Source organism: Pristiophorus japonicus, chromosome 2 (genome assembly GCF_044704955.1).
Source record: "Pristiophorus japonicus isolate sPriJap1 chromosome 2, sPriJap1.hap1, whole genome shotgun sequence".
Classification (NCBI taxonomy): Eukaryota; Metazoa; Chordata; class Chondrichthyes; family Pristiophoridae; genus Pristiophorus; species Pristiophorus japonicus.
In genome coordinates, this window is record NC_091978.1 from 278011183 (window position 1) to 278030674 (window position 19492).

Sequence of the window (19492 nt, forward strand, 5' to 3'; positions counted from 1 at the left end):
TTTGTTGATCAGCTTTTGCCAGTTTTCTAGTTGGCCTGTAGGTGGCGCAATGATTCTGAAGTGTGAGGGCGAAGGTAGAAGTGAAGAACTGTTGGCTACAATTGAATAGAATGGATGTGGGGATGAGGAGAGGTTTTCCTTGATTAATTTGAGGACCGGGGAACATTTATGCAAAACCTTCCAGCAGCAGATTTAACAAGGTGTTTTAGAGTCCATGATAGGTTAGATTGTATATAGACAATGGAATGTGTGTGCTTGACAAGCCAATTAGTTTTTTGCTCTTATGATTCTTTCTGATCTTGCCATGACAAAGAGCTAAATTCTTGTACACAAAATTACTTTATAAGCTTTGTGATACAGAAGCCGGTTGAGGACTATTTCAGCCATTTATTGCACTTCGAAGGCAATTTTCTTCAGTTTGGCTTGATGACATTACCGCTATGTCAATGGATGGCTCCAAGCTGTATAACACTGCTGCTGTAGCTCGGGCAATGTTTGCAAAGGACCACTTGCATTGTCATCTCCCTTTAATGCAATTTTTAAATTAAACCAGAAGATTTGCTGTTCTATTTCATCTTGAGGCCATTCCAAATAGGTCTTTGTATTCATCAGTTTCCTAAGCTTGCAGAATCTCTGAGGAATGGTCTCCTTTGGGATCGCCTCCAGCAGTACGAGTATGGCTGTATCATTGTTCTCATCAAATAGACGGAAATGAGTATAGTCAAGCTCATACTTGCACCACTCACTTTGGACAAAATGTTGAGACAAAACAAATAGGGTTTTTCTGCTTTTTTCAATGGACTCAATGATGTTGTCAATTATCCACTTCCCTGGGATGAAATCACGCTTATGAAGGCAGAGTGTCAGTGGTGGATGAACACTTTCTAACTCTCTTATCAAGAAAGTTTCCACCCACTCTGAGTCCATCTCACTGTACGAAACAAATGCATCATAACAAATATCATTATTCCTCACTTTCTTTGGTTTCCTCTTTACCTGCAGCCATGCCCAGGTCATTTGGATATACCAGATCCCGTGATATTTGTAGCACATCATCCCAACAACAGCTGCTGCCAAAGACATGCCACCACACAGCAAGACTACAGACAATGTTGTGTGACAGTCAAAAAAAGAGCGCTTAGTATTTTGCACCAACATTCCCCTGAGAGTTAGAGGTGAATCACATACATAGTTTTCTGGTCGATCCAACAGTTGTACTGTTATGTGATGGTTCATGTAAAACAGGAATTCACATGAACAAATGTAATTATTGTTTCCAGCCTCCAAAGATTCGAGCTTCTTAAACAACATGATTTCTTCACCTGTAAGTGAGATGAGTTTATTGTTGCTGATTGTCAGAACTTCCATCTTTGGTAAATAACTATCACCTGGTAAATGTTTAAACTTGTTATTGGACACATTCAGTTCTTTGAGAGAAGGCAGATTAACAGCAAAACTGCTGATGTCATTGTTACTTAAATCCAATACCTCAACATTTAGAGGGACACATTGTGATATACTTTTTATATCACAGCTCGAAAGGTTTAAAAATTGCAGTCTTTCAGACCATTTGCATGGAATTCTACTGTCACGGAAGCTATTCTGGCTCAAGTCTAAATGGGTAAGAGTAGAAAGTGTAGATAATTTTCGGCTTGTTGTACTGAGGGATCTCAAAATATTCTTTCTCAGAATAAGATAACGCAGAGAAGGCCAAGCTTCTGGACAAACCATTTCTCGCATAATTGTATCACGGAGCAAATTGTGTGATAAATCAAGGTACTCCACACTTCTTAACCTTCTGGATACAGCGCAGGGCATCAGAAACATATTTAGTTTTGTAAATGTAGCTGTTTTAATGGGTTCAAGTAGAGGACCAATACTTGATAGCTTATAGAATTTATAAAAGTGCTTAATGGATATATTATTTAACGTTAATGAATGAAGTAAGTTACTTTTTATATAATCTACCTTGGGCCATTTCCCAGTTCCTGAAAGCACACAGTCCTTCACAACTAGTTCAGATAATGTCATGTTTTTCATACCATTTATAAAAGTTATTGCAGTGTTGTCAGTAAGCAAAGTATTTCTGAAGGTGAATTTCCTCAGTGATGAGTTGCCTGGTACTGAAAATATCCGACTGTCACTTTTGTCAGGAAATGTAAAGTCTCTCAGCTCTAAGTGGGTGGTGGATCCTGACAAATCTACAAGGATCTGCTGAGCCTGGCCTGATTCATTCAGAAATGTGTAATTCAAACTCAAGGCAACATGACTTACATTTCTGAAAAAACTGAAACTTCCTTTCTGATACAAGTGTAAATTATTTGCTGTTAAAATGAACTCTTCCAGATGTGTAATTCCGACAAAGTCATCTTCCTTTAGAAGAGCCAGGGAAGGATTGCCAAATTCTAACCATCTGAGTCTTGTCAGATTTGAGAAAATTCTTCCTGATCCCAGATCCGAGTAACTATTTCCTAAAATCTTGAGGTATTGTAATTTGGAAAGATGTTTAAACCAATTCGGTGACAGTTGTGTCAAAAGATTATCTGACAAGTCAAGGTATTCTAGGTCTGTGTTAATCTGAAATGCCTGGTCAGCAATAGACTGGATTCGATTTGATTGCAATAGAAGTCTTCTGAGCTTCACATATTTTATGAAATCAATGTCCTTAATCTGCGAGATGTTGTTGTGGGACAGGTCAAACCCAAATACATTCTCCAGCACATGTGGAATATTCTCTAACTTCACTGAAGAGCAGTTGCAGAAGTTAGAAGAGTCGCATTTATGACAAGCATTGTGTGGAGCGTCCTCTTCTAAGAAAGTTGTATGTACGAAAATACACTCGGCAAGCAGGATCCACAGAGAGGGAACTCTCATTGTTATCATTCAGAGGTGTCTGAAATGAAAAATATTAAAAAAAAGAAAATTCAGGTCCAATTCTTTTCGCTGACAATCTGCATGTTTTATAGAATGCAAGGAAGACTTTTATGTCATATTTACAGCTTCAAAAGTAGTAATGCAGAACTATGAATAATCTCAGTCAATGCCAAATGAAAGCAAGCCACTTGTTAAAACTCTTTTACAAATGGAAACTTAAATTTGAACTAGTTTGAAAAAGCTTTCCTACATTAATAAATTGAAATTGAAATCAGGGCAATAATTGCCTTTCAGATATGTGATTTGTGAGAAAGCAATTTTGTTAGCAGCAATGAAAAGTTATCAGCCATGGTCTCTTAATGCTCCGAAGCAGCAAACAAGCCATTTGGCCAGTGTAACTGTTGAAAAGTTGGTTAATCCAACTGTGAAATAATTCAATTTATGAAGAAAATTCTGAATTCTAATAGAGTTTTAACAGTAACACCTGCTCCATAATTCAAGTAGTCTTTTTGCATAGTGTATATTGACACCACTGTGCCAGCCAATGGATTTCACTGTGCCAGACAATGGGTTGGAGGTGGTGCAGGATTTGGTAGGATTTGTGATAAACAATCTTTTTACAGCAAACAGAATCTATTTACATTGTTTTGTTGTGGTAGGGGATAGCATGCTGGGGATAATTTTCAACTTCAACGGGGGCAGAAAGTTGGTGCTAGCGGATCGACCACCCGTTATACACTCTGCCTAGGTTTTCTGTTCCATTGGCAATTACCCCTGCTATCTCTACAACTTGAAGGACCAAGCTGAGGGTCTGAAAGAAGGTGCACATGGGAAGTCCACATGGTTCAGTGTTGGGACTGTTGCCTTTCACCGACTTTGTCCATAATTCGTGAGAAGGCCTTGGGGCAACTGTTTGCAATTTCACAGATACTACAAAGATTTGTGGGAGTGTTAGAATCTTAGGTGCGAAAAACAGATTACAGGTGATGTGATGGGGAAGTGGGTCGCATCTGGAAGATGTCATTCAATCTAGAGAAATATTGTGTTCTAGGTAGAGAAATGCGAAGCATATGTACACTATTCAGGATTACATACTTAAGCATGCTGAGCAGGAAAAATAACCTGGGTGTTGTAGTGTATGAATCTCTGAAGGTCCACTGTCAGTGCTGTGAGGCTATTGTTAAAGCAAGTAGAGTGTTTGGATGTAATGCCAGGGTGATTAAATATAAAACCAAAAATACTATACTGTTTGTACAAGGTCTTTGTGAAACCTCATTTAGAATACTGTTGAGTTTTAGTTTGTGAAGGATATAAAAGCCCTGGAAAAGATTCACAGGAGAGCCACTATATTAACACCTAGTTTAAATGTATTTAATTGTTACAATAGGTTTAGAGAGCCGGACCTTATTACTCTAGTAAAACATAGATTTTGAAGAGATTTGATTACGGTCTATAAACGAATGAAAGGATTCGATTGGATCCATGTCGATGAGCTATTTGAGTTGGATAGGTTAGGAAGGACCAGGGGCCATGAAGATAAGTTTCAGAAGCAGATGGCTAGGTTAAAGGTCAAGAGGCCTTTCTTTTCACAGAGAATCATCGACATATAGAAGAGTTTGCCAGTGAGTTCCTGAGCATGGCAACATAACTGCACATGGACGATCGGTGGGTATTGTTGATGTCTCTCAGTCACCAAGGATTCCTGGAACATGCTTCATCATCTTTTCTGGGTCCGAGAGGAATTTCCCAGAGTTTATTCTAAATTGGCCAAGGGATTTTGCTTTTTCCTTTATCTCCCAGGAGATTGCATGGTGGAGGGGGAGGGGGAGGAGAAGAGGGGGAGAAGGAGAAAGAGAAAGATTCATGGTCTGCAAAAATTACAACACAACAACAACAACTTCAGCAACAATAACATGCATTTATATAGCGTCTTTAACGTAGTAAAACCTCCCAAGGCGCTTCACAGGACCATTATCAAACAAACTTTGACACCGAGACACATAAGGAGATATTCGGGCAGAGGACCAAAAGCTTGGTGAAAGAATTTGGTTTTAAGGCGTGACTTAAAGGAGGAAAGAGAGGTAGAGAAGCAGAAAGATTTAGGGAGCGAATTCCAGAGCTTAGGGCCTTGGCAGCTGAAGGCACGATCGCCAAGGGTGGAGCGATTAAAATCGGGGATAATCAAGGGGCCAGAATTGGAGAAATACAAGTATCTCGGAGGGCTGGAGGAGTTTATAGAGATAGGGAGGGGTGAGGCTTAATTTTGCGTAATATCCTCTTGTGTGGTACCTTATCGAATGCTATCTGAAAATCCAAATACACCACATCCACTGGTTCCCCCTTATCTATTCTGCTAGTTACAACCTCAAAAAACTCTATTAGATTGTCAAAAATGATTTTCCTTTCATAAATTCATGTCGACTCTGCCCAATCATGTTATGATTTTCTAACTGCCCTGCTGCCAAGTCCCTAATAATAGATTCTAACATTTTCCCTGCTACCGATGTCTGCCTAACTAGTCTATAGTTCCCAGTTTTCGCTCTCCTTCCTTTCTTGAATACCGGGGTTACATTTGCTACCTTCCAATCCGTGGGGACTGTTCTAAAATCTATGGAATTCTGGAAGATTAAAACCAATGCATCCATTATCCCTATAGCCACCTGTTTTAAAACCTTAAATGTATGCCCACAGGTCCAGGAGATTTGTTGGCTTTTAATCCCATTAATTTCCCCAGTACTATTTCTTTACTAACATTAATTTCTTTAAATTCCTCATTCTCGCTAGACACTTGGGAAAAATTGCGTAGCGCCCCGTTTGGGGGCGATAACTTATGCAGGAGCGCAAAAGTATCACTAGGCTATGCGAGGGATTCCGACGCAAACTTTCGGTTTAGCGCTGCAGGAAGGAAGTGGGGCGCTAAATCAAGTGCTATCAATTCCCTTAGAGCATTAAAGCCGGCAAGAGGGGTGGTAGTGGTGCAGTGCTGCACAGTCTCGAGTGCAGCGCTGCCGGAAATGGCGACTCCTTCCCTACCTTAAAGGGAAGGGCATTGCTGCAGGCCCTGCATGATGTCGATATTCCTCATCACCGACAGCAGCCGCAGTCTATCAAGGTAGATCAGATTGCATGAAAAATAACCTAAGGGCTGAAAAGACATTGTTCACTTACCCGGCCATCATCATCTTTAAATAGTGCTCCCCAACTGGCCGGCCTCCCTAACAGCACCCCCTGCAGTTGTTGATATTGTCGCCCAACGATACTGCAGGGGGCAGAGCCAAATTTAGGATTCGGGGCTCTACCAGGGTGCTGCGCAACCGGATGATGTCGTGATCGCCGGGTGCAGGAGGTCATGGGTGCTAGGGGTTACCATCGCCTCCCCTACCCCCACCCCCCACCCCACCGCCCCCACCCCCCCGGAGGCGCTAACGGGAGCCGCTAAGGAGGCCAATTTCTAGTCCTTGGTTCCCCACTATTTCCAGAATGTTTTTGTCTTGTTCTGACAAAGTATTTATTTGATTTCGGCCATTTCCTTTTACCCCATTAAAACGTGCACACTTGCATTTCCTGAAGTCGAGTCTGCCAGCACTGAGCAGATCCAACAGGCAGCGGCAGGGGACCCAATTCAAATCAGTAGTGGCTTGTTTACAGCCACTTATACAGCCACCTAACAATGCTTTTTTCCCCAGCTTTTTAAATTTGATAGGTCACACACTGGTTTTCCGCTGTGCATTGACCTCATCTGTGAAGCTGAGGCGGGGCATCAGTAGAAATTAAATCAGCTGTTGAGTTGACAGCTTCAAATGTCAAGCCGAAGCTCCCAGCTGATTGAGAAATTTTCCCTTAACCACTAGCTTCTATAAACAGCATTTCCACTACAGATTCAGGATGCTGCAAGTTTTTACACAAGTCTCCATCTAGTCTGACCTCATTACTCTCCCACCATTGACAGATCGCTTCTGTCATCTCCAGATTACCTGTCATCTATTCCATCAGCATGGGTGCAGTTTATACTCTCTCACCTTGGTCCTCAGAATCTGACTACGATCAGCACCAACACCAGCATCACCAGGTACACCAACAGCACCAACAACCACATCAACCTTCTCCACAAGCACCAGATGCTGCATAGGACAGAGGGCATCAGCAACCGACCACATTGCTGCCCGGGATGCCAGGGATGGCCTCAACTTTACTTCACTTGATGCTGCACACCCTGACTACCACATGATGTGCCAGCTTGGTACCACCCCACACCAACCATATAAAGCATCCCTGCAATACCTAAGCCATTCCTTTCACACTCATCAGCATTGCGAGAGGTACCGTTATGACTCACCATTCACTGCAACTCACTAAGCCACTTCCAAAGGTGCACATAAATCTGACCAACAATGCAAAGTGTTAAAAATAAATATTTCAATGCTTGACACCACATTAACAAAACCTTCACACGAACATTGGCTAAAATACACAATGCCAACCCTTGTGTGTTGTTAGTTGGTATGATTGGACAAGGATGAGGGTGAGTGTGAGGGGTATTTAGTCAGATGGGGAAGTGATAATGTAGATAAAAAAGGGATGGGTGGAGGTGCAAGATAAGTTTGTGTGAGTAAAGATGTGGAGGAGTAGGGTAGGTTGGAGTGATGGGGATGTGATGCATGACACAGCAGGATGAGTGTGGTAATATAGGATTACATAGGATTACATAAGATATTCGGCACAGGAAAAGGCCATTCGGCCAACCCAGACCATGCCGGCGTTTATGCTCCACTCGAGCCTCCTCCCATCTTTCCTCATCTAAATCTATTAGAATAACCCTCTATTCCCTTATCCTTCATATGCTTGTATAGCTACCCCTTAAATGCATCTATACTATTCGCTTCAAACCAGGCTTGGTCTCCTGGGGAGGTCGCTTCTGCCCATTGGAAGGGAAGAGGATCTCCTTGCATGCTGTGACTCCCACCATAAGCATATGGAGGGAGTCATGGGAGAGCCTGGGTGCAACCGTGCACCTTTGTGCAGTGCTTGTCCGGGTTTGCAGCATCTCAGTGCTGCAGAACACTGACAGCACAAATGTCCCTTTAAGGTTACCGGCTGATTACATTACATTATTAGACCCACTTCCTTCAATTGGTCGGGAAACGTGTTGGGCGGGCTGAACAATCCCAATCAGGGGAAAGTCATGTCGGAGGCCGGGATGGAGACAGGAGCGGGACCGGGACTCGCCACTGACGTTGCCCATCACCAACCCACCGAGGTAAGGAAAATCACGGCCAATGACTTCGGTCTTCCCAATAGTTAGTTGGAGAATATTTCTGTTCATCCAGTACTGGATGTCGTAAAAGCAGTCAGACAATTTAGAGACAGTGGGGGGGGTTGAGAGAGGCGAAGGTGAGTTAGAACTGGGTGTCGTCAGCATACAGGGAAGCTGACATTTCATTTTTGAAACATGTCGCGGCATGTAGACGAGAATAGGAGGGGACCGAGGATAGCTCTTTGTGGGAACATCAGAGGTAACAGTGCAGGAGAGGCAAGAGAAGCCATTGCAGGTGATTCTCTGGCTACGATTGGATAAATTAGAATGGAACAAGGCAAGTGCAGTCCACCCAGCTGGACGATGGTGGAAAGGCATTGGAGAAGGATAGAGTGGTCAACTGTATCAAAGGCTGCATGCAGACAGGTCAAGAAAGACAAGGAGGGATAGTTTACCTTTGTCACAGTCACACAGGATGTCATTTGTGGCTTTGATGAGAGCAATCTTGGTACTGTGGCAGGGGTGGAAACCTGATTGCAGGGATTCAAAGATAGAGTTCAGGGAAGGATGGACATGGATTTTGAAGACAACAGATCATTCAAGGGAGGAAAGGGAGGTTGAAAATGGGGTGGTAGTTTGCAAGGACGACAGGGTCTTTGCTCTAAGATCAGGTGAAATCAGGATATTTGCTTAATCATTTTACTTTAAGCTACTTACAAACTGCGAGAATAAACGCAAATGTGAGAACAAATGCTTGTACGCTATGCTTATAGAAACATAGAAACATAGAAAATAGGTGCAGGAGTAGGCCATTCGGCCCTTCTAGTCTGCACCGCCATTCAATGAGTTCATGGCTGAACATGCAACTTCAGTACCCCATTCCTGCTTTCTCACCATACCCCTTGATTCCCCTAGTAGTAAGGACTTCATCTAACTCCTTTTTGAATATATTTAGTGAATTGGCCTCAACAACTTTCTGTGGTAGAGAATTCCACAGGTTCACCACTCTCTGGGTGAAGAAATTCCTCCTCATCTCGGTCCTAAATGGCTTACCCCTTATCCTTAGACTGTGTCCCCTGGTTCTGGACTTCCCCAACATTGGGAACATTCTTCCTGCATCTAACCTGTCTAACCCCGTCAGAATTTTAAACGTTTCTATGAGGTCCCCTCTCATTCTTCTGAACTCCAGTGAATTACAAGCCCAGTTGATCCAGTCTTTCTTGATAGGTCAGTCCCGCCATCCCGGGAATCAGTCTGGTGAACCTTCGCTGCACTCCCTCAATAGCAAGAATGTCCTTCCTCAGGTTAGGAGACCAAAACTGTACACAATACTCCAGGTGTGGCCTCACCAAGGCCCTGTACAACTGTAGCAACACCTCCCTGCCCCTGTACTCAAATCCCCTCGCTATGAAGGCCAACATGCCATTTGCTTTCTTAACCGCCTGCTGTACCTGCATGCCAACCTTCAATGACTGATGTACCATGACACCCAGGTCTCGTTGCACCTCCCCTTTTCCTAATCTGTCATCATTCAGATAATAGTCTGTCTCTCTGTTTTTACCACCAAAGTGGATAACCTCACATTTATCCACATTATACTTCATCTGCCATGCATTTGCCCACTCACCTAACCTATCCAAGTCGCTCTGCAGCCTCATAGCATCCTCCTCGCAGCTCACACTGCCACCCAACTTAGTGTCATCCGCAAATTTGGAGATACTACATTTAATCCCCTCGTCTAAATCATTAATATACAGTGTAAACAGCTGGGACCCCAGCACAGAACCTTGCGGTACCCCACTAGTCACTGCCTGCCATTCTGAAAAGGCCCCATTTACTCCTACTCTTTGCTTCCTGTCTGACAACCAGTTCTCAATCCATGTCAGCACACTACCCCCAATCCCATGTGCTTTAACTTTGCACATTAATCTCTTGTGTGGGACCTTGTTGAAAGCCTTCTGAAAGTCCAAATATACCACATCAACTGGTTCTCCCTTGTCCACTCTACTGGAAACATCCTCAAAAAATTCCAGAAGATTTGTCAAGCATGATTTCCCTTTCACAAATCCATGCTGACTTGGACCTATCATATCACCTCTTTCCAAATGCACTGCTATGACATCCTTAATAATTGATTCCATCATTTTACCCACTACCGATGTCAGGCTGACCGGTCTATAATTCCCTGTTATCTCTCTCCCTCCTTTTTTAAAAAGTGGGGTTACATTGGCTACCCTCCACTCCATAGGAACTGATCCAGAGTCAATGGAATGTTGGAAAATGACTGTCAATGCATCCACTATTTCCAAGGCCACCTCCTTAAGTACTCTGGGATGCAGTCCATCAGGCCCTGGGGATTTATCGGCCTTCAATCCCATCAATTTCCCCAACACAATTTCCCGACTAATAAGGATTTCCCACAGTTCCTCCTCCCTACTAGACCCTCTGACCCCTTTTATATCCGGAAGGTTATTTGTGTCCTCCTTAGTGAATACCGAACCAAAGTACTTGTTCAATTGGTCTGCCATTTCTTTGTTCCCCGTTATGACTTCCCCTGATTCTGACTGCAGGGGACCTACATTTGGCTTTACTAACCTTTTTCTCTTTACATATCTATAGAAACTTTTGCAATCCGTCTTAATGTTCCCTGCAAGCTTCTTCTCGTACTCCATTTTCCCTGCCCTAATCAAACCCTTTGTCCTCCTCTGCTGAGTTCTAAATTTCTCCCAGTCCCCGGGTTCGCTGCTATTTCTGGCCAATTTGTATGCCACTTACTTGGCTTTAATACTATCCCTGATTTCCCTTGATAGCCACGGTTGAGCCACCTTCCCTTTTTTATTTTTACGCCAGACAGGAATGTACAATTGTTGTAGTTCATCCATGCGGTCTCTAAATGTCTGCCATTGCCCATCCACAGTCAACCCCTTCAGTATCATTCGCCAATCTATCCTAGCTAATTCACGCCTCATACCTTCAAAGTTACCCTTCTTTAAGTTCTGGACCATGGTCTCTGAATTAATTGTTTCATTCTCCATCCTAATGAAGAATTCCACCATATTATGGTCACTCTTCCCCAAGGGGTCTCGCACAACGAGATTGCTAATTCATCCTCTCTCATTACACAACACCCAGTCTAAGATGGCCTCCCCCCTAGTTGGTTCCTCGACATATTGGTCTAAAAAACCATCCCTTATGCACTCCAGGAAATCCTCCTCCACCGTATTGCTTTCAGTTTGGTTAACCCAATCTATGTGCATATTAAAGTCACCCATTATAACTGCTGCATCTTTATTGCACGCACCCCTAATTTCATGTTTGATGCCCTCCCCAACATCACTACTACTGTTTGGAGGTCTGTACACAACTCCCACTAATGTTTTTTGCCCTTTGGTATTCTGCAGCTCTACCCATATAGATTCCACATCATCCAAGCTAATGTCCTTCCGAACTATTGCCTTAATTTCCTCCTTAACCAGCAATGCTACCCCACCTCCTTTTCCTTTTATTCTATCTTTCCTGAATGTTGAATACCCCGGGATGTTGAGTTCCCAGCCCTGATCATCCTGGAGCCACGTCTCCGTAATCCCAATCATTTGCAAAACAGGATAGCTTAAAAACATATGAATAATACCTTTTGAACTATCAGACCATTAATAGCACAAACCAGAAAGTCCATCTCACAAATAATGTTGGAGGAAAAGAACACAAACACTGCACACTTCATTAAAGGAAACTTGAAGCAGATAACAGGGAAGGATTCTCCAAGAAGTCTTAGTGGAAATATAGGTTGGGTGGGACTATATCTGATTTTTGAGCTGTTAAAATTGGAACCTAGCCATCTTCCATGAGAAAAGAGCAGTTAACACCATTTACTGAATGGGACAAGAGAGGGTCGTGGCGTCTACAGGTGTTTGTAAAGTTAACGGCAATCAAAGGAAAAATTATTTCTAAAAGGGGTGACTTTTGGGCTCTGTTTTGGGGACTCACAGCCTGCCCAGACAGGGAGTCCTCCAATACTACTTGTTGTGGAACACCAAAGGAACTTGCATCCTGGTCCAGGGTGTGCCCCTAAACCGCTGAAGAGATTGGCCCAAATTTTGCTGGAAAGGGGCATCTCGTGGCATGCCCAGTTTGTTAGATTTCTTTCCGCACCCTTCAGCTTGAAAATTATTTGTGCCGCAAACTGCTAGAAGTGCGAGCTGATAATGGTGCAGCGAGGGTGTTGTGTATGGAGAAAGAGTCAGACTGAACACTGTGAGCTCAAAGTAAAGTGTGACCTTAGTTTTTTATTGCAGGTCTCCAGAGTGCCTCTCCAACCTGTGAAGCCTTCTTAAATACCTGTGCTCCCAAGGGTTTATGGGATCATGCAAAGAGGTCGGCGGCTTTTGGTAGTAGGTATTGGTCCTGCAGTGAGAAATGATTGATAGTTACTTTGTAATCACCACAGATTCTGACGGTGCCGTATCTCTTGAGGACTGGGACAATAGGACGGGCCCACTCGCTGAACTCGATCGGTGAAATGATGCCCTCTCGTTGCAGCTGGTCTAGCTCGATCTCTACCCTTTCTCTCATCATGTATGGTATTGCTCTCGCCTTGTGATGGATGGGTCGCGCCCCCAGAATTAGGTGGATCTGCACTTTTTCTCCTTGGAATTTCCCGATGACTGGTTCGAACAGCAAATGAAATTTGTTAAAGACCTGGGCACACGAAGTGTTGTCAGCAGGCGATAGCGCTCGGACGTCGTCCTAGTTCCAGCATATCTTTCTCAGCCAGCTCCTGCCAAGCAGCATGGGACCATCGCCCGGTACCACCCAGAGTGGTAGCTTGTGCACAGCTCCATCGTAGGAGACCTTTACAGTAGCACTGGCGATTACAGGAATCAGTTCTTTAGTGTAAGTTCTTAGTCTCGTGCGAACTGGAATTAAGACTGGCCTTGAGTCCTTGTTGCACCACAACCTTTCGAAAGTCTTTTTGCCCATGATGGACCGGCTCGCGCCCATGTCCAACTCCATTGACACCGGGAGTCCATTTAGTTCAACATTCAGCATTATCGGGGGACAATTCGTGGTGAATATGAGCACCCCATGTACCTCTGCCTCCTCGGTCTGAGGCTCTGTTTCATCGTGATCCTCCGTGGATCTGTTCTCCTCTGAAACGTGGTGGTTTGCAGGTTTAACAGACTTCGCAGCTTGTTGGAGGTGTCCCATTGTTCCACAGCCCTTGCAAACGTAACCTTTGAATCGGCATGAATTGAAATGATGATCACCCCCACAGCGCCAACAAGGTGTTAATGGCCTTGCATCCATCACCCTTGATGGTGGACTCTGAGACATCTGCGGACGTGTAGCTGCAGGTATGTGTGACCTGCCCCGTATGTTATGAATCGAAAACAACATCACTTTGTTCACAGTACTTGTAGCAGCACTTGTGTGCTGAGAGATTTGCTTCGTATTGTCACTGGTGGCAATGAACGCCTGGGCTATCGCTATGGCCTTACTCAAGGTTGGGGTCTCTTCAGTCAAAAGCTTGTGCAGTATGGTTTCGTGGCCAATGCCAAGTATGAAAAAGTCTCTGAGCATGTGCTCCAAATGTCCTTCAAATTCGCAATGTCCTGCAAGGCATCTCAGCTCGGCGACATAACTCACCACTTCCTGACCTTCAGACCTTTTGTAGGTGTAGAACCGGTACCTTGCCATCAGAACGCTTTCCTTCGGATTCAAATGCTCTCAGACCAGTGTGCACAAATTGTCATATGATTTCTCCATGTGTTTCGCTGGAGTGAGCAGATTCTTCATGAGGCCATACGTTGGTGCCCCACAGACGGTGAGGAGGATCACCCTTCGTTTGGCAGGGCTGTCTTCCCCATTTAGCTCATTGCCCACAAAGTATTGGTCGAGTCGCTGCACAAAAGTTTCCCAATCATCTCCCTCCGAAAATTTCTCCAGGATGCCCACTGTTCTCTGCATCTTTGGGTCTGCTATCTGCATCTCATCGCCAGTTGTTGTGTATGGAGAAAGAGTCAGACTGAACACTGTGAGCTCAAAGTAACGTGTGACCTTAGTCTTTTTTTGCAGGTCGCCAGAGTGCCTCTTCAACCTGTGAAGCCTTCTTAAATACCTGTGCTCCCAAAGGATTATGGGATCCCTTGGGACTCTGGGGAATGAGCTCTCTTGTGACTGTACAGAGTAAATACAAGTCCACATATATAACAGAGGGGACCTTAGTGAACGGCCTGACCAACAGTCCATCTCCTTAACCAATGAGATTTAAGGATTAGGAAAGAAACAGAGGAACAATGGTTAAGGAAACAGGGTGAATTATAATTAAATCAGGTACAGAAAGAGAAATAAAGAGAGGGAAAGAAAGATTGAATTAAGAGAGGGAGAAAAAAGAGACAGAAAGAAAAAATAACAAAAAACTTAAAACATTTTAATAAAAAAAATCTCTAAGAACAATTTACTACTTGCAGAATTAAGACTCCACAGTTTCAATTGTTCCCTTTCTGGGCTGGAGAGGTTGAGTGGCATTGCAGGAACATAAATCACATCATTAAAAGGATCCTTGCAGCATTAAGTACCAGCCCTGATATTGTGCCCTTAGATGCTCTAACAATGACTCCATGAGGCAATGTGTTGTACTTGAAATGTAGTGACCTTAGTCCTTTATTAGTTAACTCCAGAGTGAGGATCATACCTGGTGACCTGCCTTTTATACTAGGCCAGGCACACCTGTACAGGTAACCTACAAGTCTCCCAGTCATAGGCAGTCCCTCTGAATCGAGGAAGACTTGCTTCCACTCCCAAAGTGTGTTCTTTGATGGCTGAACAGTCCGATATGAGAGCCACAGACCCTGTTACAGGTGGGACAGACATTCGTCGAGGGAAGGGATCGGTGGGGCTGGTTTGCCACGTTCTCCTTCCGCTGCCTGTGCTTGGCCTCTTCATGCTCTTTGCGTTGGGACTCAAAGAGCTCGACGCCCTCCCAGAGGTGCTTTATCCACCTCGGGCGGTCTTCGGCCAGGGTCTTCCAGGTGTCAGTGGTGATGTCGTACTTTACCAGGGAGGCTTTGAGGGTATCCTTATAACATTTCCGCTGTCCTCCTTTGACTCGTTTACCACGAAGGAGCTCCGCATAAAGCATTTGCTTAGGGAGTCTCATATCTGGCATGCGAACTATGTGGCCTGCCCAGTGAAGCTGATCAAGTGTGGTCAGTGCTTCAATACTGGGGATGTTAGCCTGGACGAGGACACTGATGTTGGTGCGCCTGTCCTCCCATGGAATTTGCAGGATCTTGCGGAGACATCGTTGGTGATATATCTCCAGTGACTTGAGGTGCCTTCTATACATCGTCCATGTCTCAGATCCATACAGGAGGGCGGGTATTACTACAGCCCTGTAGACCATGAGCTTGATTTGAGGGCCTGGTCTTCTAACACTCTTTTCCTCAGACGGCCGAAGGCTGCACTGGCACACTGGAGGCGATGTTGAATCTCCGCATCAATGTCTGCCTTTGTTGATAAGGGGTTCCCGAGATATGGGAAATGATCCACGTTGTCCAGGGCCGCGCCGTGGATCTTGATGATATTGGAGGGCAGTGCTGAGCAGTGGTGACAGGCTGGTGGAGGACCTTTGTCTTATGGATGTTAAGCGTAAGGCACATGCTTTCAGTGAATACATTGACTATATCCTGGATTTCAGCCTCTGAATGTGCACAGGCACAGACGTCGTCCGCATACTGCAGCTCAACGACAGAGGTTGGGGTGACCTTGGACCTGGCCTGGAGACAGCGTAGGTTAAACAGCTTCCCACTGGTTCTGTAGTTTAGTTCCAATCAAGCGGGGAGCTTGTTGATTGTGAGGTGGAGCATGGCGGCGAGGAAGACCCGCCACCCGCCACCAACTCGGTGAAACTCCAACATTGCACGAGGTAGGCAAAGCCATAAAACAGCTCAAGAATAACAAGGCTACGGGTGCGGATGGAATCCCTGCTGAGGCGCTAAAGTATGGCGGAGAGGCGCTGTTGGCACGGATACATGACCTCATTTCTCTCATCTGGAGGGAGGAGAGCATGCCAGGAGATCTCAGAGATGAAGTGATTGCGACCATTTTTTTAAAAAGGGACAAGACCGACTGCGGCAACTACAGGGGAATCTCCCTGCTATCAGCCACTGGGAAAGTTGTCGCTCGAGTTCTCCTCAATTGTCTTCTCCCTGTGGCCGAGGAGCTCCTCCCGGAATCACAATGCGGATTTCGTCGCCAAAGGGACACAACAGATATGATCTTTGCAGCACGACAGTTGCAGGAAAAATGCAGGGAGCAGCGGCAGCCCTTATACATGGCCTTTTTCGATCTTACAAAGGTCTTTATAGACACTGTCAACCGTGAGGGTCCATGGAGCGTCCTCCTCCGTTTCGGATGCCCCCAAAAGTTTGTCAACATCCTTCGCCTGCTCCACGATGACATGCAGGCCGTGATCCTTACCAACGGATCCATTACAGACCCAATCCACGTCCGGACCGGGGTCAAACAGGGCTGCGTCTTCGCTCCAACCCTCTTCTCAAGTCTCCCACTGCTGTGTTCTCTGGTGGCACACCTTGTTATGGTATCAACAGTGACCATGTAAGATACATGACATCACTCCTCCCTGAACCCTCAATGCAAATCGCATCTGCATTACTTATGCACTGGGTTAGCTCTATATGGGTTCTGTCTGGTGAACCTCTAACGAGCCAGCTCAACCTTGGGTGGGTAGTTGGTGCAGTAGTGTGCTGGTGGTTGCTGTTTGTGTGTGTGTGTTCCTGACCACTCCATTCTCCCCCCACCCCCCACCCGCCCCCCCCCCCCCCCCCCACGTTGGTGTGACAGGGGCTCCTGGCATTCATGTACACACAAGTTCAGGTAAGAGGGTTTTGCATGTTTTTTTTTGTTTTGAGTGTTTCCGTGGCGCGACAAGAGCGTTAGGTGCCTTGTCGATGCGGTGACAGGTGCATAAGGACAAGCTAGTTCCAGAGCTGCGAGAAGGTGTCCCTGCAGTCCTGTGGCAGTTCAGTGCCCGGTGCTGGCAGTGGGAAGCCAGTTTGCTCGCGTAGCCTGCTCTCAGGGCTGTTGCCGTGGCTCCTAGCATCGGGCAGGTTCACAGATGTCTGTGACCCCCCTCTTCCTTTCTTTACGCCCTGGGTCCCAGCTGCTCCCTGAGGAGCTGTTGTCTAGCAGTGCACCGGGAACCACTGACTCGCTGGCCTGAGCGTCGCTTGGTTTGAGATCCTGACTGGTGCTTGTTTCCTCTGGGGAAACAGTGGCGGGTGACCCTACATCTAGGGGTATGGCCTTGGTGCAGTCTGCTCCTTCAGGCTCATGGCAGTTGGTGCCATCGGTTGCCTGAGGGATGGAGCCGACCCGGGGCATGGTATCATCACCGGTGCCTTTGCCCTGCTGAGGTCACTTGCTTAGCAGATCGTGTGTGTTGGCAGCTTGTGGCCACAATTCGTGGTGCATGACTCTAGTCCCCGGGATGCAGGCTACTGCATTGAGTAGCTTGCTGGACCTCTTCTCCCCGGGTTCTGCCTCCATAGTTGGGAAGTCGCTGCTGGATCCGATTTTCTCCCTCTTGAGTCCTGCCACTGAAGCCTGGAAGATGCGTTCAGATTGTCTCAGCTGGATCATCTCCACGCTGAGCGGTCTGTGTCTCGGGTGCCATGCTGGTCAACTCACTGGTGTTGGGTCCACCCTCAGGTGAGGGCTTGCTTTGCCTCTGAGCGCAGAGGGCTTCGATCGCTGGAAGAATGAAATCTTCCCACTTCCACTGGATCTTCTCCATCCACCTTCTGCTGAGCAGCGTTGGTCCATCATCTGCAACAATCCACAGAGGTAACTTATGCTCCGCACCTTTACATTCACACTATCAACGACTGGGATGATTTCATTGGTGTAGGTGCGCAGTTTTGCCTGAACTGGGGCCAACTCGGTTCGTTCAGCCGGATTGTCCCATAGCCTCTCATAGGCTTCTTGATTCATCACTGACTGGCTCGCCCCCGTGTTCACTTCCATGAAGACTGGACTTCCCTCTATCTCGACTTCCATTTTCAGCGGGGAGCACTCGGTGGTGCAGGTAAACATGCTGTGTACTTCCCCATGGGACTGGGCTGCTTCTCTGTCCAACAATTCATAATCCACGCTGGATTCATGGCCATCTGCGAACTCCTCATCAACACACCGAGTCCTATTTCTCTTACACATTTGCTGTAGCCTTTGCAAACATAGTCTTTAAAACGACACAGGTGAGCCCTGTGATTCCCTCCGCAACGCCAGCATGGTGCTACTCGATTAGCCCCCCTCGGCGGACTCTGAGTTAAGGGACTCGGGGGGCCTGTACTCTCTTCCCTGAGAGGATTCGCGCTCTACAGTCCAGCTCCTGAATGGTGCCACTCTGTGCACAGTACCTGCCGGGTTTGAGTCCTGAGGGTGAGACATCTGCCTAGAGCCGCAGGTCGAGGTCATGAAAGACTGGCTCACAGGGTTGGCCTTCTGCAGTGTGACTGTGGTATCCGCCGACAGTAGCTTGTGAAGAAGGCCCTCATGGCCAATTACAATGATGAAAATGTCCCGCAGCACTTCGTTGAGGTGGGTGCCGAACTCACACGGTGCCGCCAACCTCCTGAGGTCTGCGGTGTACTTCGCGATTTCCTGGCCTTCGGGCCGTCGGTGGGTATAGGACCGGTGTCTGGCTGCGAGGATGCTCTCCTTGGGCTTGAGTTGCTCCTGGATCAGGGTTACAATCACCTTGTACGAATTGGTCGTTGTCTTCGCTGGTGCCAGCAAGTCCCTGATGAGGCCATAGACGTTGGGCCCACAACAGGTTAGCAGGATAGCGCGGCGCTTATCAGCCAGTGCAGCCAGGTTGTTTCCTGCCAAGTCGTTTACTGTGAAAAAGCGTTCTAGCCTCTCCACAAAGGCGTCCCAATCATCACAATTGGCGAACTGTTGCAACATACCAAGGATAGCCATTTCCACTTGAAAGTTCGTATTCTCGTCGCCAATTATTGTGTCCTTAGATGCTCTAACAATGACTCCACGAGGCAGTGTGTTGTACTTGAACTATAGTGACCTTAATCCTTTATTAGTTAACTCCAGAGTGAGGATCACATGTTGGGGCCTGCCTTTTATACTAGGCCTGGCCCACCTGTACAGGTAACCTACAAGTCTCCCACTGCTGTGACCTCTGGTGGCACACCTTGATATGTTACCAACAGTGGCCATGTAAGATACATGACACCTGACTCTGCGGAAAGTTTAATTCGTATTTACTGCGCAAATTGCAGCAATTTCACGAAACTCATGAGGAGCTAGAGGGCAAGCTGCCAAGCG

General features: G+C 46.0%; 1 protein-coding gene across 1 annotated transcript; it reads right to left on the reverse strand.

Annotated features, from left to right (window-relative positions):
• Positions 1-438: 438 nt before the first annotated feature.
• On the reverse strand, positions 439-7031 carry LOC139230462 (toll-like receptor 2). Its single transcript, XM_070862286.1, has 4 exons — positions 6894-7031; positions 2830-2893; positions 1635-2744; positions 439-1508 (listed from the first exon to the last, which is right to left on the reverse strand). The coding sequence occupies exons 1-4, from the start codon at positions 7029-7031 to the stop codon at positions 439-441; spliced, it is 2382 nt and encodes a 793-aa protein (XP_070718387.1).
• Between the last annotated feature and the right edge of the window lie 12461 nt (positions 7032-19492).

Excerpts from the sequence above, each read along its gene's own strand:
- LOC139230462 (XM_070862286.1), bottom strand. The coding sequence starts at position 7,031 with ATGTGGTCGGTTGCTGATGCCCTCTGTCCTATGCAGCATCTGGTGCTT. Across the intron at positions 2,894-6,893 it reads GTCAGATTCTGAGGACCAAG|ACACCTCTGAATGATAACAA; the intron begins GTGAGAGAGTAT and ends TTTTCATTTCAG. Across the intron at positions 1,509-1,634 it reads AAGCCGAAAATTATCTACAC|GTGTCCCTCTAAATGTTGAG; the intron begins TTTCTACTCTTA and ends GTATATCACAAT.